At 42.4% G+C, this 23,908-nt stretch overlaps 1 protein-coding gene across 1 annotated transcript; it reads right to left on the minus strand.

Annotated features, from left to right (window-relative positions):
- Positions 1-1,519: 1,519 nt before the first annotated feature.
- On the minus strand, positions 1,520-23,745 carry LOC140999410 (voltage-dependent L-type calcium channel subunit alpha-1D-like). Its single transcript, XM_073469779.1, is given in 47 exon segments — positions 1,520-2,125; positions 3,248-3,577; positions 3,678-3,793; positions 5,021-5,397; positions 6,422-6,626; positions 6,695-7,046; positions 7,865-7,989; positions 8,194-8,295; positions 8,376-8,478; positions 8,572-8,668; positions 8,762-8,889; positions 10,178-10,337; positions 10,523-10,614; positions 10,813-10,878; positions 10,968-11,096; positions 11,198-11,224; positions 11,701-11,784; positions 11,874-11,984; positions 12,086-12,244; positions 12,339-12,540; positions 12,937-13,083; positions 13,180-13,232; positions 13,865-13,972; positions 14,156-14,243; positions 14,480-14,586; positions 14,689-14,821; positions 14,862-14,996; positions 15,128-15,224; positions 15,320-15,377; positions 16,358-16,421; positions 16,525-16,597; positions 16,714-16,834; positions 16,959-17,166; positions 17,319-17,544; positions 17,646-17,806; positions 18,101-18,127; positions 18,216-18,282; positions 18,365-18,433; positions 18,530-18,672; positions 18,767-18,870; positions 19,504-19,700; positions 19,793-19,945; positions 20,040-20,185; positions 20,277-20,416; positions 22,643-22,747; positions 22,839-23,056; positions 23,727-23,745. Coding segments are annotated over 47 exon segments (6,339 nt in total). The 3' UTR covers positions 1,520-1,918.
- Between the last annotated feature and the right edge of the window lie 163 nt (positions 23,746-23,908).

Consider the following 23,908-nt stretch of genomic DNA (forward strand, 5'->3'; position numbering starts at 1 on the left):
AGGGAAGTTCAGGGAGAGTTCAGGTTGTTCTGCTATACCTTCATGCAAATATGCTCCCACTCAGGATGAATGTTTAATGTAGCACGGGTTCTCACCGGGTTAGTTTTGCATGATTCTTCTTCTCTTGAAGGGGAAATGAAACACAGATGTTGTCCATCTGCTGATTCCATTAACGGCTGATTACATAATGCAGTCTTTTGTGTTTTCAACATCTGTTTTCAGCGCTGCGGTGACCTTTCAGCTGAGTGATACTGTTTGAATTGGTGTGTTATTACTGCACATGAATAACTAGAATGGCCCTCAGTAGAGCACATACCTCCGCCAAGGCCCAACAGCCCTTTTTTGTACTCATACATAGATAACAGCAGCCTAAATACACAGATTTTGAAATGTGACAAAAATTCCTGGATCCGTCCTTTTATCCGCACCAATATTAAATGGGGTCTATTCTGGGGTGAGGCTCATCCTCCATTTAAGTTTAGTAGAAATCTGCTCTGTAGTTTTTGTGTAATCCTGCTGACAAACCAACCAACCAACAAATGGAAACAAGTGAATACATAACCTCTTTGGCCGAGGCAAAATGCTCCCAAAAAGAGGATCCCATTGAATCAAACCGAATCACTGAATCATTTGCTTTTCCACCACCAGTTTTACTGCACCGAGCCGCGCCCGCGATGGACCTGCTCTGGAGTAGTGCCAAGTCGCTAATGACTGCCATTTTTAAAAACTAGAGCTAGTGTAGCATTTTATTGACTTATCCACTGGAGGCCGAGGACCAGTCATATCTGGAAGCCAATGTAGTTATCCAAAACCAGGAGAAAAACTTGTAAGGCTGGAGCCAGATTCAGATGTCAACTTATACAGAGAAGCAATAGAAAGCATCCTGACTGGAAACATCACAAACTGGCATGGTTCATGCACGGCCCAGGACAGGAAGGCTCTACAGCGGGTGATTAAAAGCGCCGAGATCATCACTGGTAGCATCAGTGACATCGCTGAAGTGAGATGTCTGCACAGAGCCTGAAGGATACTAAAACACCCACACCAGCCACAGTCTGTTCACCCTGCTGCTGTACCACCAGACTACACAGCAGCTTCTTTCCTCAGGCTGTGATTCATTATCCACACTTCACCATAAAAAAAATGGTACTTTCTCTTGTGTGACATAAAAGGAATACAACTTACATTTAGTTGCAAAATGACAAATGAAGAAATACATACATTTGAGAAAACATAATGCTTTATTTATAGTCACAAATCAGAACATTTCTATGAGTTTGCATATTTAATATTTGAAGATATGAGATATTTTAGTATATATGAATATTTCTCTAAAATAGTGAATGCTGTTGGGCACTCACCGATCGATGTGTTCAACTGAATATCATTGTGTAACAAAGTAAAAACGTCTTATTGATCTAATAGTTATATATATTATGTAATATATTTACATATGTTATTATGACAACAATTCAAGTAAAGTAAAAAATGAGAATACAATGCAAAAAATGGTCTTTTGTTATGATGATAGCAGTTTTCTTTCACATGCAGCCGCACAGATACAGATTCTTTTGCGAAACACGTCGTCGTCGAGTTGTTACCTTGTCGAGTCCTGCCACATGTGCTCTTTAAATCACTGTGTGTGTGCTTATGTGTATATTTGTGTGTGCGTATGTGTGTGTTTTGGCATTCATAAATAAAAGCATATCTTACCCAACGCAACATCTTACCTTGGGACAACAAAGAAGACAAAATTGACTTATTGTCTTATTTGTATCCCATCATTCTTACACACATGCCATCCAGTCCACTGTCTTTTCTCTCCACAGCAGATATAAACACACACCTCATAAGATTTTGTTCTGTCGACAAACTCCGTCTCTCACTTTCTCGCTCGGTTATTTCAGTTTTGCTGATCTCAGTATGAAATCACACAGTTCATTTCATCGGCCAGCTCGTCCTCGAAGCGAGAAATCGACTGACTGGCTCCGCGAGCTATGAGGTCAGCTGCGGCGCTCTCCATGTCGTCCAGGCTCATGTGACAGGCTTCAGCAATCTCCCGCTTGGCAAAGCTCACAAACTTCGGGTCCCTGGCGTAGATGCCGAGACCCTCGGAGATCAAGATCTGACATTAGAGAGAAAACAAGACAAAAAAAACAATGATTTAAGAGATGGATTATGTTTCCAGCGGCTCATTCTCTATCTGTAACATGCATGACATATCATAACATAACATGCATGTCTATCTGATTATGTCGATCATTATGTCTAATGCAGAGAGAAATCTATCAGCTGAAAGAATCACTTAGCCAAATTAAAATGCCGTCTGGTCACCAGTGAGTAACTTTACAGTTCAGTTGCAGCAAATGGACTTGGATTTACGGCGCACTTAGGAGAATGAGAAAATTAAACATTTAAATAAGAGGAATTTCTCTCAGTGCTGCACCAATACCAGTACCAGAATTAAAAATCAATTTGTCTTTTTTTTTACTGCTGATATGGCTGATTGACGAATTGTTCATTGTTTCTATTAATATGTCCAATCTGTCATAAAACAATCGTCATGTGTCCATATAAACTGATACACGTTTTGCTTTCTGTGATCATCCCTCCTGTTCAGAAGAGATGCCGTCCTCCTATCGTGCTCCCATAGAAAGTGACGGGTACGGAGAGGCCCTGAAATCTTATTGCACTGCAACTTAGGAATGCTGCAGATAGCACAGATGTCATGAAACTGTTTCCAGGGGACACTAAAAAGTGATGAACGTGGCTGGGACATGCTTGTTGTTGCCTATTGTTTGTACCAGCTGAGTCCGGGTGTGTTCATCACTTTTTAGTGTCCCCTGGAAACACTTTCCCTTGTCGTCCGTGTTACTTGCAGCCTTTCTGTTGTTGGTTACGTTTTCTCACTCTGCAGCACATTTCTATTTTCTGTTATTTCAAATTTACATGCGCATGTATTGTAAAATGGAGGATAATGTTTTTTAATTTGTTTGTCTGTGTGTTGAGCTCTCTGGGCCACCTTAGATAAAGGACAACATCCAATGTTGTTCTGTGCCAAAGCCTACTCCAAAGATTATCTGTTGCTACTATGAGGTTAGATTTAATCAGATCAAGGAAGGATCTTCCTCAGTTAGACATTTTTTAGTCAGAAATTAAAAAAGGGTAGTTCACAACAGTGTATATGCTTATAAATTGTACTTGCTGCTGGTTGCTTACAAAAATCACCGGCTGCATCATTACTCACCGACTCCACCAGGCTGTCTGCACTGCCTTTGTCTACAAAGCCCTGGTTGACCGGTGGCATCCTCACGCTGGTGAAGGTTCTGGTCTGTCCGGGGTACCAGCCTTGACGGCTTCCTACAGGGAGGCTGGCAGAGCCGTCGCTCCACACCGGCTGGGTGGTGCCAGTGGACCCGTCCATCAGGAGCATGGGGGTGTAGATGAGCTTTCCCCTGCGTCCCGAGGGGTTGATTATTCCTGGAAGAGGAGTGGCACCAGCTGCTGCCGTGTTTGCCCAGGAGGCGGAGGACATCGAGGACACGCTGCTAGGCCGGGAGTCCAGGCTGTGCTGGTTCTGTCATGAGAGCAGAGGACCAGTTAGACCCACTCAGTGTATGAATGCTAACATTTTGAGAGAGTGTGTGTATCCGTGTGTGTGTTTGCCATTGTTTTACCTGTAGACGGGATCTGGTTGGGGATGTGTTCCCACGGTAATTCCCCGGGATGGGGAGGTGGTTGTCTACACTGCTCTGTGGCCTGAGACACTGGAAGTTGAAGGCAGGTTTATGACCTGAAACAATGAGCAGGAAAGTGTTAGGAAGCTGGCCAGGATGCACGACAATAACCATATGTGGAGGGATTTAGCATTAGCACGGCTGTATTAGCCATTAGGGGGCTTCCCCTGTTTGAGGAAATTTGTCTCGGGACAAATTTAAGCACCGTGTAAATCTTGACACCTTGAATCAAAAATATTATTGAAATTGTAATATGGCCAAGTGCAATAATCCAAATCGCAGAAGCTGAAAATGTTTTGATAAAGGTAAAATGTGTCACAAAACAGAATTGTAATGATTTACTGAGGCAGAGATGAACAAATATTGTCCTCCAAACGTAAGAAAACATTGTTATTTGGCACATTATCATGATTTTAATGTGTGTTTTTCGGTTAAAGGGAAAAGTTGTGATAAAAAAATGATCTTTCCCACAAATGGTAAATCATAGCACAACTGTAAATCTGTCAAAATATTCGCAAAAAGATTTTTTTTCATACCATGCAGCGAGAGTGTTCAAGATAAAATTGGCTCAAAGTCATTATTTAAGTTGATGCTCTGCTTTAGTGGTGAAAATCCATAATCAAACTATCACAAACCAAATGACACACAGTTATATGGTCTTGTGTCTTGTTACTCTGTGTTCTGTTTCCCTCCTGTGTTCTCGTGCTCCTCTCCAGGCTGATTTCCCCCCCGACAGCTGTCTCTCATCAGCCTCGTTAGCACTGCCCTGTTCCCAGTGTCTCATCACCGGCACCTCATCCCCTCTTCAGTTTAGTTTGTATTTAAGCCTGTGTTGTTCCCTCGCTCTCTGTTGGTTCTTCTGTTCTCGTCCACGTGTCTCGTGTGCCTGTTTCCCTGTCTTCATACGTTCCCCGAGTTCCTGGTTTGTTCCTCATGGTTTCCTCATGGTTTTCTGGTCTTTGTTTGTCCTCATTCTTTATATTACTTTCGTATTTTTCTTTCATTTTTTTCATTGTTAGCACTTTTTGGCCCGTATGTCTTGCGTTTGGGTCCTTTCCGTGTGACTGTGACCAGAGGGCAGCAAACCCTCATATTTGAGAACTTGAAACCATAAAACATTTTCTATATCTTGCTTGATAATGACTTTTTTGTAGTAAGGTCATTTTGTACTTCGCAGACTTTACAGAAGTGTTTAATGTACAGAATTACATTACCAACACTATGACCTAAAAAAGAAGGAGGATAAAAAAAATTAAAAACAAAATAAAATGTATGTGTCTCACCTCTCGGTATGGCAGGAAGTAGTCGTCTCCTGACAAACTGCGCGGCGCCATTCTCACTTCCATTGTAACTGTTCCCGTTGTAACCGTTGACAGTGCTGCCATTTTCATTGCATGCACTTCCGTTGCCATTGTTGCTGATGCTGTTTCCATTGTAGCCATTGTATCCGTTCCCGTTATATCCATCTGTTGAATAGGGCGTGGGGCTAGTCGCAACACTCCCTCCGTTAATGTTGGCGTCGGAATAACTGTTGCTGATGTAGCCGTTGGCATCGTGAGTATCATAGGGTATCTCCCCAATGCTGCTGGCTCTTTCCAGGCTCTGTTCGATGTAGCCTGTCTCAGTTGGTACAGGAGAGACAGCTTCCGGATACACGTACCTATAAGATCCACACCAAGAGTTTTAGCATGATTTTGTGTTTTTTTTAAGGGAATCGTTGCTTGTTTCCTGCAGAGAGTTAGACAGAAAGATCAGTACCGCTCTCATGTCTGTCTGTTAAGGGGAATTATGGTATTTTTAAACCTGGGCACTATATTTTCATGTTCTGGTGATGATTCATACTTAGCAAAAGTTTGGGAATCGCTCCAGTAGATCGCCTCAGCTGGCAGCCTTCCTTTGGGGAAACTCTGACTGTCAGTTCATCGACTAAAAGTGCATTTTTGTCACTTACAGCCTGAGGGTGTTATTCCAACTTTTTTGTTAAATATAAAGATCCATTTTGTAACCAGAAACACAAGTCTCGCTCCAGGAGAAGTCACGCTCTGAAAGTTGGAGAGAGGAGTTTGGAGGAAACTGTACCACCTCAGTGTAAGGCATATTCTTAGGCGATGTCATAATGATTTATCCTCATGTCATGTTTTAGTTTCCACTTCCTGTCTGTGTTTCTTTCCGCCTTTTATTGATAACCCTCTTTGTTTCACCTTTCTCTTATTAGTCTTTCCTCACTTGTGTGTCTGTCCCTCTCTCTTTGTCAGTGTGTCTGTTTCCCCACGTCAGTACTGTTTTGTTCCTGTGTCTCGTGTGTTTCTCTGTCCTGTCTTCCCGTCGTGTTTTCCTGCATTTGCTGCCCGTGTCCTCGTGTTATTCTGGTTACTATTTGCGTTTTGATTTGTACTTAGTTTTGATTCGTTGCTTGGGAATTACTCCGGTTTTGGTAAGTATGAATCAGTAACACACCAAAACATGTAAATATAGGGCCCAGGTTTAAAAATACTGTGAATGGCCTTAAAATAAGAAGCTGGAGCCAGGAAATGGTTAGCTTAGCTTAGCAAAAGGACTGAGGGGAAACATCTAGCCTGTCTCTGTTCAAAGGCAGAAAACATCTGCCTACCAGCACCTCTAAACATCACTGCTTACATACTGATAACTGTATCTGTCTCCTCACTCTCTTGCTTGTTACTTACCTTTCTACTGATGCGAGACTGGCAGCATCAACTTCAGTGTTATAAACTGGCTCAGGTAGTCCTGGTGTAGCTGGCACAACTGGTTCCTCAGCTACAACCTCTGCTACAACCTCTGCTACAACCTCTGCTACAACTGGTATCTCTGGGGTAGGAGGAGGAGGCAACTCGCTGATGGAGTCCACCCTGAACAGGAGAGAACAGGCAACTCATTAGGACTTTTTAAAAACTATAGTTCAAATGTGTGAATTTACTTAAAATGTACAGCTGGAACACACCTGATGATGGGCAGAGGTTCGGCCCTCACAGGCTGCTCTGTTACAACGCTGATGCCTGCCAGCTCTGATCCTGGTCTGTGGTGCTCCTGCATGCCCATCACCTGCTCTGTGATCACGCCCTCGTCGGCTGCTTTGGGCTCATTTTCCAGGAACACAATCGTCTGCTCCACCAGCGAGTCTATGGGCGGCAGCGGTGTGGTGGCGGGCGTGGTGTTCACTGAAGTTCCGGCCTCGCTGCCGAATAAGTCATCGCCTGTCATCTCTCCCTCTGCACCCTCCTCGTCTTCCAGGTCGGAGGCCATCGCCAGACGCATCTCTGGAGCCAGGTCCTGCAGCGTCCGCAGCCCTTGCTAAACATTGCCACACAAAATGAACCCCACATGTTAATAATAAGTACCCAGTAAACGTCCATAAAGTCAGCCTCCACTCAAAAATGAGTTGCTGCTTATTGTTATTTCATTTGGATTATGTCTTTCTGCAGAATGATATACAGTATGTGCAGAGTTGACTCTGGAAGGTTGGTTTCACATTCATCTGTTGAGAGAGGAAGGTTTGCCTGTGCTCAACTTCAACAAGCCTTTTATATCTACAGAGGGAGAGGGTCGTCTTCCATGGAGTCTGCCATGTTGAATCACTATTTTTCTACAGTAGCCAGAATGGACAAACCCACAATGGCTCAAGAGAGGGCTTTATGGTTTTAAGCATTTTTTAACCGTAGGGGAAGGTAAGACAAGGGCTGTTTGGCTGGCTGCAATATGCAACCTCACCACTCGATGCCACTAAATCCTACACACTGGATCTTTTATTCATATCTAATGGCCCAGACACACCAAACCGACATAAAAGAACTAGTGGCAACAACGGCTACGTGTTGTGTCGTCTCACGTCTCTATAACAGTGACAGGCTCGACGGGCTTTCACTTTCTTTATCCGTTATTCTTCTTGTGGATTCATTTGCTTAGCTGAACAGCCAGTTGTCTCTCTCACCGACCATCTTATTGATTCTACGTGCTCGATTGGCCAAAAAGCTGCCAACAAGGGCCGACTTGTGCCAACAGTGCGTTACACACTGCAACAACTAGGACCTTAGAAGTGTGCATACGAGTGAAACTTTTGTGATATCAGTCAAAGTCAAGTGATCAGTCCAGTGAAAATATATGTACGTCACCTGCAGAGAAGCCGCCTTGTCCTTCCTTTTGGATTTCCTCTCCCTCTCCTTTCTCTTGCGGTACTTTTTGAAATAGTCCTGAATCAAGAAGCTGGCATAAAACTTCCCACAAGTCACCTCATCCCCTAAGATGGAAAAAAAAAGTTAGTGATGAAAATATGGAGGGACAAGAGGGACTGATGGATGATGAAGTCTTAAATTCTTCTTGTTTTCAAGCAAACTGTACATTTTTGAAAATTGATGCAGGTATGGTATTTCACTAGTTGTTCTGATTTCTCCTGTAACATTGTTTTCATCATGCCTGTCAGCAATGCAAGTTTTTGATTTACCTCTAGGGGGAGGAATGACTTCATCAATGAGCTTCGGTTTGGTGCGCTTCCAGAGCTTCTTAATGATCACCTTCAGCTCTTCATTCTGCTGGTCGATGGGACCTGAAGGGCACAAAAGCAGGTTAAACAGCACACTAACAGCACAGAGTGAGCTACTCACATATGTCTGTGTGAGGTCTAACCTTCAGTCTTGATCTTGAGTGAGGTTCGCACGAGAGCGAACAGAGTAGCGTTGAAGGTGACTGTCCCATCCGAGTGTAGCGGGACGTTCATAGCAACCAGCCTCTGAGAGGATGAGAGGGTGAAGCAGAAGGAGTGAGATCCATCTATTTGCTTGTGTTCCTAGTATCAAGCAGCACTGAATTCTTCTTGACTTACCTTGCAAGCAACACGATGAGGACACAGTTTTCCAAAACCAAGCGGTGGCTGAATCCTGCGCAGCATAGTGACAACATCGATGTGCTTTATACGACCGCTGCGAGAGGAGGAAAAACACCACATTTAATGTAAGATGAGAATATTCTGGATGCAGTAAAAGAAAGAGAGACTGAAGAGATATGAGTCCTACGTGGCCTCTGGATCGTAGTCGGACCAAACTCTCTTGAACTCATCCAGGTGGTGAGTACCGAGCACGGTCCAGTCTCGAGTCAGGTATTCAAAGTTGTCCATGATGACGGCAATGAACAAGTTGATAATCTTGAGAGAGAGAAAGGTAGAAACACAACAATGAATTGTGACAAGACATGATAAGACTCCTCCTTCAGACTTATACTCCCCATGAAGTCTTACTCAGGCCTTAGCACAATGGGTGCCAGGTCCTTCTCTTATGCTGCGTCCAAAATCTGAAACTCCCTCTGCTCTGGTTTATGATTATAATATAACCCTAGAAAACATTTTAAATAATGTATCAACTGAAATGTATGCACTGAATGTGTTTTGTTGGCAAACTGATATACCTAACTGACTAAAAGTAGTTAGATTACTCTCGTCAGAAATGGACAAGCCATTCATTTCCTTAGTGTGTAGTTGTTTTTTCTTAAATACATGTGATTATCACACTGGTCTTTATATACATGTCAAGCCATCCAGTTCTGTGAATTTTGCGAAAACCCAGCCGGACTAAAGGGGCCCGGGTCTATTTTAGCAGCCAGGAGGGTCCTGGTGGGTCTGAGCTAAAGGTCAGAGACCACACAAAAGACTGATGGATGTCAGCTGTCCACATGAGAAGAAACCATAGAAGGAATGCAAGACACACTTAGCGAACATTAGCCTGGTTGTAAATATGGTTTCAAGGAACACATAAGAGCTTCGACTGAGATAATTGTCAAATCATAGAGGGCTAGAGTTTGGCTTTTCAAAATAATGATCATAATATTACACACACTTGCCTTTTTTTGCCTCTGCTTAATATGACTTTTTAAATTTAAAGGTCCTCAGCACCATATTGAATTATACTATGAGAAGCAATACTGTTTTTGCTGAATTTCTCTGCAGATCTGCAAAAGCTAAAAAGATTATTATTCAACTTTCCTTCTCTATACTTCAGATTAGACCCTGTTCTGCTCTCTAAGACCTCTAAGTTTAAAGTTACTTCCAACTTACCTGTTCAGTGTCTTAAAATAGCACTAAGGTGATAACAATGTTAGCAAAATATTTGTGCCCTTTAAAATCAGGATTTTGTTGTCTGGATTAACAAAATCCACGAGCTGGGAATTGGAGAAGACAGGGTTAGCTTTTTAAAACTGCTCCTACTCAGCTGCTGTAATACTATCCTCTCTACTTTCATCTGACTTTGATCCCACTTGACCTGACAGCCTGTAAAACACAAGTCTGAATTAATTATGTCTAAATTTAATTTGGAGTCAGAAGGCTGTGTTAAGTTTCATTAAAGGAGAGAAAGTGTGATACTACAAACGATCTGAGGACTGAGCGATTAGAAAAAAACAGAGTGGAAGGATCCTTAATCCTCCTCGGCTTCGCTCACCAGGTAAGCGCAGAGCATGAAGAAGCTGATGAAGTAGATGTAGGACAAGTTGCTACCGCAGCTGAACTCTTCACCAGGCTCAGTGTCGGATTCTGGGTCACAGCGTCTACCGGGCAGAGCTGCCAGCATAATCTCCTGCCACTGCTCTCCAGTGGCACATCTACAAGTACACAGAGAGAGGGCAGCATTTCCATGTGAGCTTCTGAGATTCTTTGAAATCTTGTTTTAGAGGAGGGGAATGAAAGCATTTGGAGGAAAGATGAAAATAAGATAATATTTGAGCATGTGTTAAAAATCTTTAAAAACACACGTAGCAGCTGTCTTGTTCCGGCTAAAGTGGCTCACCTGAAGAGTACCAGGACCGCCATGAAGAAAGTCTGGAAGTTGCAGTTTCTGTTGATATGTGTGTTGTCGTCAACGGCAATTTTCCCAAATGTCTGAAAGGAGAACAGTGGCATTAGGAAACAATCAGGTAGTTTTTCAGAATACATGCAGCTTCCTCTGGAGCCAAAAAGGGCTGTAAACTAACTTTAATGTGTAAAATAGGTGGAATTACCCTTTAATTATATAACAAATGCACGTTAGTTGGTAGAAATGAAACCATTTTAAAGCCTTGATTGATCAGAGAGACTCACCTGCATGCCAATCACAGCGTAGATGAAAAAGATCATGGCAATGAGCAGACCGACATAAGGCAGAGCCTGAGTAGAATAAAGTCAAAAGCTCAATTACAAAATAAAGTAAACAACACTTTGTGACGTGTAAATTCCTCGTTCTACGCTGCACTGACCTGGAGCGACTTGACAAAAGTCCAGAGGAGGGTTCGAATGCCTTCTCCTTTGCTGAGCAGCTTAACCAACCTCAAGACTCGGAACAAACGGAAGAATGTGATGGACACTTTTCCACTTTCTCCTTTACCCTAAAGACAAAAACGTGTTGGGACAATAACAGGTAAATGGATATATGTTACAGTCCATAAGCATGAAAACCTCAGACATATTTGGAGCTGCGGTGTTGAACTCTCACCTCACCATGACCGCCTCCTCCCTGCATCGATGTTTCAGGCGAGCAGCAGCAGGCAGAGCCGCCATGTGAGATGAAAGAGATTTAAAAAAGTTGTCAGGATCAACCTGATTTTATCAACCTGACTACAGCAGCGAGCCTCGGTTGTTCACGGATAAGGTCATGTTCTAGCTCTATTCACATTGCGGTAGGTAATTCATTTGTAGACTTCCTTCCTCACTCTATCCTAGAGGTCATACTGACATAAAACACACCATTACTTTGAGCAAACTTGTGGATTTCTCTGGCTCTGAAGATTGTTGGAAACATTTGGGGTGATATAATCTCACAACACAACAAAATGTATGACAAAGCCTAGATGTTTTAATGCAGAATTTTTGCATATTATGTCTCTAATCGGAGGGTTTTTGACAGAGATGACACAACAGGTAACGGGTGGATCTTGTAACTTTTCATTTTTCACGGTCAGCTAATGGAAATCAAAGTATGAACAAACTTACACTAAACTCAGAGACTGCGATATCCAGCACGCTCCCAATGACGATCAGAGCATCGAATGAATTCCACGGATCGATGAAATAATGCTGCAAAGGAAAGAAATAACGAAATTGAGAGTCAACAACAGGCAGTTGTTGTAAATGTTGCTTTAAAAGGTACACGAGTGAAATCTCACATGAGCCCGCAGAGCCAGTAACTTGATAATCATCTCTATGGTGAAAACCACAGTGAAGATCATGTTGAGGATGTCCATGACGGAAGTGAACGTTTTAGACTGCTCGTAATGCTGAGAGGGAAACAACAACAACACAAAACGTCACGTCACGTCACAACACTGGAACAGGTTGATATTCCTGTATTTTATGGCACGGTCGAGTGAAATGATACCTGAATGGCCAGAGTGAGCGTGTTTCCAAGAATCAGCACAAACATGATGTATTCAAACTGACTGGAGTTGATGATTTTCCAGAATTTGAGCTGGGACGGGTTTTTAGGAATGTAGATCTTTATAGGTTGAGCTTTCAGCGCGTAATAGACACACTGACGCTGTGAAAAAAGAAGAAAAAACAACACAAATGCATTTCACGTAAATAATCGCTTGACTGGAAAATACACATTAAAAGGTCGGAAAATAACCAACTTGATTTTTGTTGAGCTCGCAGTTTTTGAATTCAGCCTCTCCTTGCTCTCGAAATGTGATGATGACAAAACCCACGAAGATGTTCATCATGAAGAAGGCGATGATGATGATGTAGATGATGAAGAAGATGGAGATTTCCACTCGGTAGTTGTAAATGGGCCCTCGGTTTATGGCATTGGCGTCCACGGCCCGGTAAAGGAGCCTTTCGACAAAAAACGCAACAGTGGGTTCTCACAGGGCTTCTCAAAAACACATGAATGAGTCACACTGTTGCACTGAGTCAATAATGCTTCTTTGTTATGGTGAACATTGACACTGTGGTTTCCTTTGAGTCCATCTCACATACACAATTTATCCACAGCTGAAAATATTCCCTAACAAAAGCCGGCAGAGCTGCTGTTTAAGGGAATTATTGAGTCATTTATCATTTGTGACCAACAACCCACACATCTTCGATAAGAAACAGCAGACAGAGAAGAGAAGTTGGAACATTCTGAGAGACGGGAAAACACATTCTTGATTTTATTTATTTTCATGGGATTTATTGATAATAATAAACTATCCTTTGCATTAGACACGATGTAAAGTGACTACTCACTGCGGCCAGCCTTCAAACGTGGACACGGTGAATAGAGCCAGCATGCCCATCAGCACATTGTCGAAGTTGAACTCGCTGTTTTCCCAAATCCTGTCTCTCACCATGGGGTGGTTCATGTCCCCGTCTTTGTAGACCACAAACGTTCCCCTGAAATCAAACACACATTTTACGCCCTGTGACGGCATGTTAAGAGGCTGTCAGGTGCTGTAAATCGTGGAGAGAGATGAGGGAAAGAAAACTGACTTGCACTCATCGGGGGTGTGTTTGGCTTCATCTGTGCAGCTGTAGAATCGGCCCTGTAACATTAAACACAGGAAAGTTAAACCATTGGAAACCATCAGTGGTCACTTTCCCTTTAAATCAGGAGGAGAAGACAAAATTACATTTACGTGCTCCTGTTCAATCTAATGCAGTCCAATACTTCACCATATATCAATGTGACATATGAAGCTCATAATGTTTTTGGTGATATTGATGGTAAACTCAATTATATGTTCGTTATTGAGGTCATAGTTAAAGGTCGTATTTTACTGGACTACATTATATCATTTATTCTTCCTATTTATATACATAACTGAGAGAAATTATGTAATCAAATTACGGTTACTAAATAAAATGTTGGTAATTAGGAAGGTGTCACCACAGAATATATTCTTTTTGTAGAATTCAAAGTAGAAAATGATGTTTATTCTGTGCAGAAATGTGTTGAAATTTTGGCATTATTCAAATTTAAGTGCAACACCATCACCGCCTCTCATCTGCTTTTCTCGTTAGAAATTAAGTTACATTATTTTTGATAAACTCAATAAAATACATAACTTAATAAATGTTTAACAGGATAACAAACCATCTGTAACATATTACATTTCTGGAGTAACATTCCCAACTCTGATAATGTGGACACTGAGTGTAGAAATCCCTCCTGTACCTTGAAGAGCTGAACTCCAATGCAGGCAAACATGAACTGAAGGAGTGTTGTGACAATTAAGATGTTGCCGATGGTTCGGATCGCCACGAACACACACTGAACCACATTCTGTGAGCACACAAACAACATGTGTTGTCTTTATACAGCAACAAATGTTATATACACCAAATAAATGACGAATGAAACACAGCAATACATGTACAGAATAACACAACAACCCCGCAATAAACACAGACTCATTTGATGTTTGGAGAAGATAGATTGAAAGATAAACAGAAGAGAGCCGTCTACCTTCAGTCCCTTGGCTCTGTTGATGGCTCGAAGAGGCCTGAGCACTCTCAGCACTCTGAGGATCTTGACCACAGAGATCGCACTTGAACTGAGAGCAACAATACAAACATTTTAGAGTCCAAAAACCAAAGGATAAAAAAAAATATTGCAGATTAGTTTGAGAAATAAAGAGTAAAAAGTACAAAACTACACTACAATTACATAATTTCTTTTGACTCAATGCGAGAGTTACCGTCAAACTTCAAAACATTAATAAGACATCACTGCAACTGCACATCAAGGCTACACTATTGATTTTTCTGTGTGAGACAGGTATCTACTCACTGTAAGAAGAAAGACGTGAGCGACACGCTGACGACTAGCAGGTCAAGAAGATTGAAGGCATTTCTACAGAAGGAGCCAGTGTGCAGAAAAGCTCCGTAGACTGTCATCTAGACACAAGCGAGGAAGTGAAGAAACAAAGATAGTTTTTTTCTTTTTAATGTTAAAGAAATTATAGCAAATATTTTGTTTCAAGCCTCTGCAGCTGTTACCTTTAGCACGATCTCCACTGTGAAAACTGAGGTGAAAACATAATCGGCATAACCGAGCGCCTGCGGATGAGAGAAATTAGTATCAGTATTCAGACTTGTTTGTTGTGCGGGTAATGATGAGCAGATGGTCCGTGTGCAACGAGAAACGCTAATGAGGCTCCGATGTGGTCGGTCTTACTATGTTCCTGAATGAGTGGGATTTGATTGGATCTTCAGCAGCCAGGGAAATACTACTGAGGATGATGAAGATGAGGATGAAGTTGGTGAAGTATGGGTGATGGATGAGATTGTGGCAGGCAACTCGCAAACTGAGAATGGGAAGGAAATTACAAAGAAAAGTGGATGTTTTCATGTTAAATCATGCAACAGAAAAATTGGGAGTTATAGATTAGTATAGTATAGTAGAATTAGGTTAGTTTGGTGCCTGTTCTCAGATTACCAGTTTTTCTTTCCGAGAATGAAGAAGGAGCTTCCATCAGGGATTGGGACGATCTTCTCTTTGGGCCCTGAGAACTCCGGCTTCAATGGAGCAACTCCTACAATAAAATTAAGAGTAAAAAGAAAGATATAAGAGACAGTTTACATCTAAATCAGTGTGTCTGCTGTTCCTCCTGCAGGGCGTCAGACTCACCCTCCAGCCCCTCGATGGCCCTCAGCTCCTCGTTTTCCTGCCAGTCATCCTCATCGTTCTACACGAGACAAAGATCAATTGTTAAAATGTCCAATATAATGCAGGAAAAATACAGATAGAGACTAGAATGGTTCTTAGTGAAGCGCATACCTCCACCAAAACCCAACAGTCCCCTTCAAATACATATACATATACACATATACAATACAATATCAAACTTGGTTGCCCTGTATCACTCAAAATTTTAAACCAGCCATAACGGCTTATCGATAATTATTATCCAAGCTCACCAGATCAATGATCCTTACCAGATTTTGTTCACTAGATACCAGCCACCTCCAGCTGATTTTTTTTCAAGATCCATGCATTATTCCCTGACATCTCGCAAACGATTCCTGGATTTGTCCCTTTATCCATATCTGCATCAAAAGTTAATGGGGTCTATTCTGGGCCGAAAACCCATCCTCCATCCAAGGTTTGTGGAAATCTGTTCTGTTGTTTTTGTGTAATCCTGTTGACCAACCAACCAACCAACCAACCAACCAACCAACCAACCAACCAACCAACCAACAATCATCCAACCAACAAACAAACAATCATCCAACCAACCAACCAACCAACCAACCAACCAACCAACAAACAAACAAACAAACAAACAAACAAACAAACAAACAAACAAACAAACAATCATCCAACCAACCAACCAACCAACCAACCAACCAACCAGAGGACCAGGGTGAAAACATTACCTCCTTGGTGGAGGCATATTATGGGCCAAAAACCCATCCTCCATCCAAGGTTTGTGGAAATCTGTTCTGTTGTTTTTGTGTATAACTGTTGGCCAACCAACCAACCAACCAACCAACCAACCAACCAACAAACAAACAACATCCAACCAACCAACCAACCAACCAACCAACAAACCGACATCCAACCAACCAACCAACATCCAACCAACCAACCAACCAACCAACCAGCGGACCAGGGTGAAAACATTACCTCCTTGGTGGAGGCATAAAGATAAAAAAGATTCTTTACCCCTGCATCTTCATCCTCTTTCTCTTCATCTTCATCCCAATCTTCTTCTTCTTCCTTTTTCTCTCTGAAAAAACAAACAAACAAATAGCAGGTAATTAAAAGGATGAGTCAGTTATAAATTGATCCGCTGCTCTCTAACATGCTTTCTTATACTGTAACAAACTTACTCGACTTTTGTCTTTCCGCTTCCTCCTGCCAAGTTGTCTACAGCGATAGCCAAGAACACATTGAGCAGAATGTCTGGTTACAAAATTAAGGAGTCCAATTTGTTCCATCTGGATTTAAAGACCATACATTTCATTCTCAGATTGTGACAGGAATCCCACAGCAAGTGCACAAACGCTGGAAAAGGATACAGTTACCGCAGACAAAGAGGATGACAAAGTAAATGCACACCACCATGTTGGGGAAAATCGGCCCTCCGTAAGCCATAATGCCGTCGTACATCACAGCATTCCAGTCCTCTCCAGTGAGAATCTGTGAAGAAAGACCATCAAAGAGAGATACAAAAGACAAATTGAGATACATTGAACTAATACCAGAATATGTTCAATAACTGAGTACAGAGGGGAGGAATGTTGTGAGAAACTGAGGTGATCACCTGGAAGCAAGTGAGCAGAGCCTGGGGGAAGGAGTCAAAAGTACTTCTCTTCATCTGAGTCTCGTCAAAGTTGAATTTGCCTCCGAACAACTGCATGCCCAACAAGGCGAAGATGATGAGGAAGAGGAAGAGCAGGAGCAGAAGGGAGCAGATAGCTTTCATGGAGTTGAGCAGTGAGTTGACCAGGTCAGACAAAGCAGCCCAGTGCCTGGAGACAACAAAATCACAAAACGCATAGATTACACCTGGACATCTTATGAAGATACGATGGAAAAAAAACTCTATATCACCGGTTCCTTCCTTATGTAGTTGACTGAAAAGCTCCAGATGTTCTAATCACTAAACTCTGGCACAAATTACCGAGTCATCTTGAATATCCTGAGCAGTCGGATGCAACGCAGCACAGAGATGCCGATGGGCGGGATGAACTCCATCTCTACAAGCAGTGTCTCGAGGATGCCGCCGAACACCACAATGCAATCAAAGCGGTTGAACAGCGCCATGAAATAGATCTGCAGGCCAAAGGCGTACATCTTCATCAACATCTCCAGAGTGAACAGCAGCAGCAGGATCTTGTTGGCTCGCTCTGAGAGACAAACAGAGAAGAAGTTGTGTTTTTAAATCCATCTGAGTCAAAGTGTACAGCTGGTCGGGTTCAGGACCAAAAAAAACAAAACATCAACAAACCTTGCATTTCTGTGAGCCACTTTGGCTGTCCGTAATGCTCAGACGCACTGGCCACTGTGTTGAGAAACACCAGCAGAAGCACCAGCCAGTAGAAGTTTGTGGTCTTGACAGCCACGCGGCAGTTCTTTCTCATTGTGTGATTCAGCTGGCACAACTGGTCACTAAAAAAGAAAGACAGAAAGAAAGATTTGTGAGGTCACAGTGACCTTGACCTTTGACCTGTTATATCTAATCATTTCATCCTTAAGTCCAAGTGAAATTCCCTCAAGGCATTGTTGAGATATTGCGTTCACAAGAATGGGCAGACAACACAAAAACATAATGCCTCTGGCCACGACTGTCGCGGCGAGATGGCATAAAATATGGAGATAGTACAATGTATTGTTATAACTCCAAATGGAAGACTAAACTAAAGTCCACGTCACATAAATACAGTATAAAATGGAAAATCTTACCAGAAGCTATTGGCCATCATCTTCGCCCTGAGGAAACAAGAAAACGTGAGTGCAAATGATAAACTGTCTTGATGAACTGATTCAAAACAACATTATTATTTCTCTGTTGTCCTACATGAGAGAAGCACAGAAGCCGCTGTCATCATCGAGGTATGCGATATCATCGTCCGAGTCTGACTCCGCTAAAACAGAGATAAAGCACTCGCTGTTAGAGATAATCACGTAAAGATAAACATGATAACAAAGCAGTGACAGCTGACGTACGTCCACCATCTTCGCTGTGTTTGTACCAGCCGAACTTCTTCATCATCTTCTTCTTTGCAATCGCAGCACCTTTGAAGTCAAACACAGGCCGATGATGTATAAATGGAAAAGCTAAATGTAGATGTTCTGGTTTGAGTGTGTGTGATATGTGTTAAGTAAACTAACGTTTGTTTCCTTCTTCATCCACATCCTCGGCCTCTATGAGCCAGTCCATGTAGCCGATCATGTCCTCCTCCATCTGCTTGCTCTCCTGCGCCTTCTGCAGCTCACCTCGGGCCACGGCCTTTTCTCTTTCCTTGGAGAACTCTCTGTGCGCAAACACAACCTCAAGAGAGTCAGAGAAACATTCAAGACAAATGTTACAGATTCATGTTGTTGAAAAAAGTGGAAGCAGCGACCCACCCGCTCAACACACCCAATACGAGATTGATGATGAAGAAGGATCCAAAGATGACCAGAGAAACAAAGTAAATCCACGGGATCTCAAAGCCGATGGCATCATTCATCTGTGCCGAGAGACAGAGAGAGAAAGTAGCTACAGGTTATTATTAATCAATTAAATGAAGAATCTTTGGGTTTTAGACAGTTGGTTGGACGTAAGGAGCAACTTGAAGAAATTGTTGTGAGCATTTTTGACATTTTAGAGACTAAACCAGGCCTATTCGACATTTTTAGAAGGGCCAGAAATGCATTACCATCCCTATGTCTGACCTGTAAAGCTATGAATTTAAATGTGTCAGAAAGCTATGCACTTGCTAATTTTTTTCTCGCTTTGTTTATCACTTTTCCATAATTAAATAATAATCACTATATATACAAAATTGCAGGTAAAAGTGTACCTTTTCAACCTTTTGAATCGTAGAAGCAGGGTCTCAGTTTGAACATCCAGGCTTGTAAATATTTATATAAAATGAGAGTATGTCTGTGCTTGGCAGATGAAACAAATGAACGGGTGAATCATCTTGCTAATAAAATTATCAGAGGGCCAGACTGAGTTTGTGTAAGGGCCGCACTCCGCCCACAGGCCGCCAGTTGAATAGGCCTGGACTAAATTAATCGTGAAAATAATAAGCAGCTTGTTCGATAATGAAAATAATTGTTAGTTGCAGCCCAAACTAATGTAAAACTGAGAGGTGTACCCAGTAGAGAACATCGGTCCAACCCTCCATAGTGATGCACTGGAAAACTGTCAGCATGGCGAAGAAAATGTTGTCAAAGTTTGTGATGCCGCCGTTGGGGCCCTCCCACTTGCCCCTGCACTCGGTTCCGTTCCCGACACAGAAGCGGCCGCTGCCGGCAAACGCACAAGGTGACGGATCGTCTTCCACCATGAGACCTAGAGCAGAGAGCAGCAGGAGACGTTGAGCTGACACCATCTATAAAATATGGACGCTGTGTAAAATCTGTTGCAGTGTAGAGAGCAGGGACCTGTGCTCATGGAGAAGCAGCTCTTGTGCATCCTGCCGATAAACAGCTCCAAGCCGATGATGGCGTAGATGATGATGACAAACATGACCAACATACCGATGTGCAGAAGAGGGACCATGGCTTTCATGATGGAGTTCAACACAATCTGTAAACCTGACGAGGCAAACACACACTTTACAATGCTGCATGTGGGATGAAGCACAGGAACGTGAATTCAAAAACACACTGCAACAAATGATGAACGCACTTGGCACTCCAGATACGAGCCGAAGAGGTCGTAACACCCTGAACGCCCTGAGGGCTTTGACATCCAGGCCTCCAGGTTTTCCTGCTGCGTGATGGGCCTCTCCTGGCTTATGGTCTGTCATAGCTTCTGCTATCACACTGAACAACCTGCACAGACACACATACAAGCTGTCAAACGCTTACCAGAGACAGAACATGTGATTGCAAACGGTGACAATACACGAAGCACCAAAAATACCCGACAATGACGATAACGAAGTCGAGCAAGTTCCATCCGCTGCGTATGTAGGCGCTGGGGTGCATGACTAAGCCGTAGGCAAGAATTTTAGTGAAGGTCTCAATGGTGAAGATGACGAGGAAGACGTATTCAACTTGTTCCTGAGAACAAAAGAAAAGGAAATGTGGGGATGTTTGGCTAAATTGGACTGACCTTTTTCATACGTCAGCAAGTGCGTCTGAAAGGAATAAATATAGACGAGCGCTGAAGAAAATAAATGTTATTGTCAGGGTTCAACAAAGACGTTCAGGAAGTGTTTCTCAAGCGGCATTAACTGACTTTTTTTCTTTTCTTTACATCACGTGTGTTATCATTAAAGGCTGACTGCTGTGGCTTTTGTAACCTCTTAACCCACTGCCTAACAGCACATGCTTAAGCCCGCCACCGGATCCTTTTTCTGCACCCTTCAGCTTAATGCTCCTAATCACTGCTACCACTGTCACTGTGTCTTTTTACTTCAAGGCTGACACAATAATCTATGCATAATGTGGTTTAGTGTAAGCTGAGTAGAATTCACAAAAATTCAGAAACATTTGCCAAAACTTGATCCAACAAATTGGAGGCCGATAGTACTGCGAGTCTGGTCAGGAAGTGTCTGTCCGACTGTCAGCTTACCTCCTTTGTGCAATCCAATAAAGGGATCGACTAACATCTATCCCGCTGCAGGTTTAGATGCGTGTGTCTGCTCTGCTTTTTTACTAAAATTACTTCAAATCAAATTCAAACATGAGGGTCACTTTCTTTCTTTCACAAGGTAAAGATTGTTTCCAACAATGCAATATCAATAAAAACAATACAAATGTGGCTTTTTGTAAATACACATAAAGCTGTTGTTGGCTCATATTGGCTCATATTTCCAATGCACTACAGAAAAACAGGCTCATTTCAGTTTGTTCACTAGGTAATTTGTAATTTAAGAAAAAAAATAACAGAAAGAGAGAGAGGGGGGGGGGGGGAGAGAGAGAGAGAGAGAGAGAGAGAGATGAGACAGATGGTGGGTGTTTTAAGTAAGTCATGATCCCTGACAGGGTCACCAAGTGATGTCACGCCACAACTTTTCCCCTCTAATACCATTACCATCCAACAGATCACTATTAACCTCCTCGCTAATTGTTGCAACTGTCTTCCAAAATACCTAATGACTGCTGTTCTTCATGACAATCTGAAACTGTTTTCTGACACGTTCATCACAAATCATGCATTTATCTATCTGTCACTGTCCTCAGATGACCCAGAGGACATGAGGAGGAAAATGACCTCAGGAGAACAAAAAACTTCACATTGACAGCTTTATTCATTCCCTTTAAAAGGGTCAAGTCGCTGTCCTACACTTTTCTAACTTCAGTTTTTTGACTGAAGACTGACTTGCTTTTGCAGGTCTGCTAAAAAAATAAAAAGGTTTGGTACGATCAAAGCGCCACCATCTGTTTGAAGTTCACACTTCATGTGATATTCTCCATGTGGGCTCGTCTAAGATCTCTCTTCAAACACTTTTCTTTCAGATGTCCTCTCACCGACTGATCTAAGTATCCTTTTGGCTAGGCATTACTGAAGCTAAGTATGTACAGCTGCATCAATCTAACTATAAAGCCAGGAATCTCTGTCCGTCTGTCTGTCTGTGATTCGCATATCTCGAGTACTGTTCATCTGATCTACTTCACATTTGGCAGGTTTGTTGCTGAGAAATGATGGAAGTGCAGTGACAAATTTGGCAATTTGGATGCATCTCATGGGGAAGCAGACATAAACAAAATGGAGATTAGAGTGGTGAAACAACTGGCTGCAGTAACACATAGCAGTGAGAAAAAAAATCAAAAGCAGGAGGTTAAACAAATCTGGGTGAGCAGGGAGATGCGGTCAACACGGGTTTTCTATTTTTTTTTGCAAAAACTGAACGTGAGATTTTGAATTTCTATCAACAGTAGTATGCTAGCTAACATTAGCCACAAGGGCAGCACCCTCAGCTGCCCCAGGGTGCCTCTCTCATTGGTTGTCGCGGTCCAGCTCGGAAAGTACAGATCTAATCATCCAGATTTTAAATTGTAATCGCATGTTTTGAAAGGGCAGAGCACAAGTCGTACAAATAAGGGAATGAACGGAAGATATAAGACTAAAAATACCCGCAGTACTTTCTTTTTTTTAAGTTAATTTCTGTCCTTCAATGTAGAAAGAATATTCAGTTTCTACATTTTATTTATCTTCTTTTTGTGATCTATTTTGTAACTTTGTGATCATTTTTACTGTGAAGTACTTTTATTTTGAAGTTTCTGTGTCTCTGGCCATATATGTGTCTAGTTCCTGTATACATCTTTCTATTAGAAACTCACCAGCTGGTGATTGGTAGCGTTGGAGTCATCGTCAGGGTACGGCTTGGTCACGCCCATGGCCACACAGTTGGCAAAAATGGCGAGTAGAATGAAAATATCGAAGGGCTTGAGGTTTGCAGTTAAGGCTCCAACAGGCCTCGTGGAAAATACACACAACAGCATAATAAAGGTTCAACACACTCACATGAAAGCACACACATCTGCATCACATTAGAGAAGGATATTTCCACTCTACAAGGGCCAGTGCTGCCATGCGGATGGGGTTGCTGAGGGTGAGGCAGCAGAGGGCTCGGGGGGCTCTGAGGGCAGACTTGTTCGCCTGCATCGCCTTCTTGGCCCCCCCTCCCCTTTTTCTGGCCGAGCCAGTCGACCCCAGGGTGTCTGATTTTCCTCCATCGCCCCCAGGAGGGGCTTCTGTTAAAAGATAAACAAACAATTATATTATTCTGTGTTTGGAGCATCCTGAGTCTGAGAACTAAAACATTAAGGATGTGTTGTTTTGTCTGTGGACACCTTTACTGTCATTCAATCACAACATGTCATTATTTCACTGCTTATTTCAGCTCACATCTTATTATCCAACACAGTTAGGGGAGGATTTGAAAACATGGCTGCAGTAACAGACAGGTATTCTGTCCTGAAGGCCTCATATTATAAGACCAGATGTGACCTACTTCTTTATTGGGAGCAGCTAGGCACTTAGCCCAGCACTATCCCCATGAAGGCCTGTGAACACCTGTTGACAAGGCCCTGCACACTGAATAAGCCTGCGGGTACATTTATTATCTCTTACAGGGTAGAAGCTAGAAAATATGGACGGATATGAGCAGAAGCTATGGTGGAAATATTGAATGTGATGCCAGCTGTGAATTTAATAACTGTGAAAGTTACACAGTATGTTTTTATTATGCTTTACTATCAGGATGAACTGTCTGATCAGCCATAGACAGGGAAAGATTAATCTTCCACCTGCTCCAACTGCAACTTTATATGCTTTCTACTCAGCATTTCCCATTTTTCTCTGAAGACACGTTGTGCACATTCCTACAAACAAACGCTCAGAGACATCGTCAGGAGTTCCTACCTTTCTTTGCAGCATCCATGTCCGCAGTTCACCACCACGAGATCACTTCAGAAAACCCACCATCAACTCCTGAGTGGGGTCTGCGATGCGTAATGGATCACAGATAGGAAAAGAGAGATCTTTCTAGGGGTGCAAATGAAAAGTGACCGTCTGCAGCCTGTCATCTCACATCCACCTGCAGC

Source organism: Pagrus major, chromosome 7, assembly GCF_040436345.1.
Source record: "Pagrus major chromosome 7, Pma_NU_1.0".
NCBI lineage: Eukaryota > Metazoa > Chordata > Actinopteri > Spariformes > Sparidae > Pagrus > Pagrus major.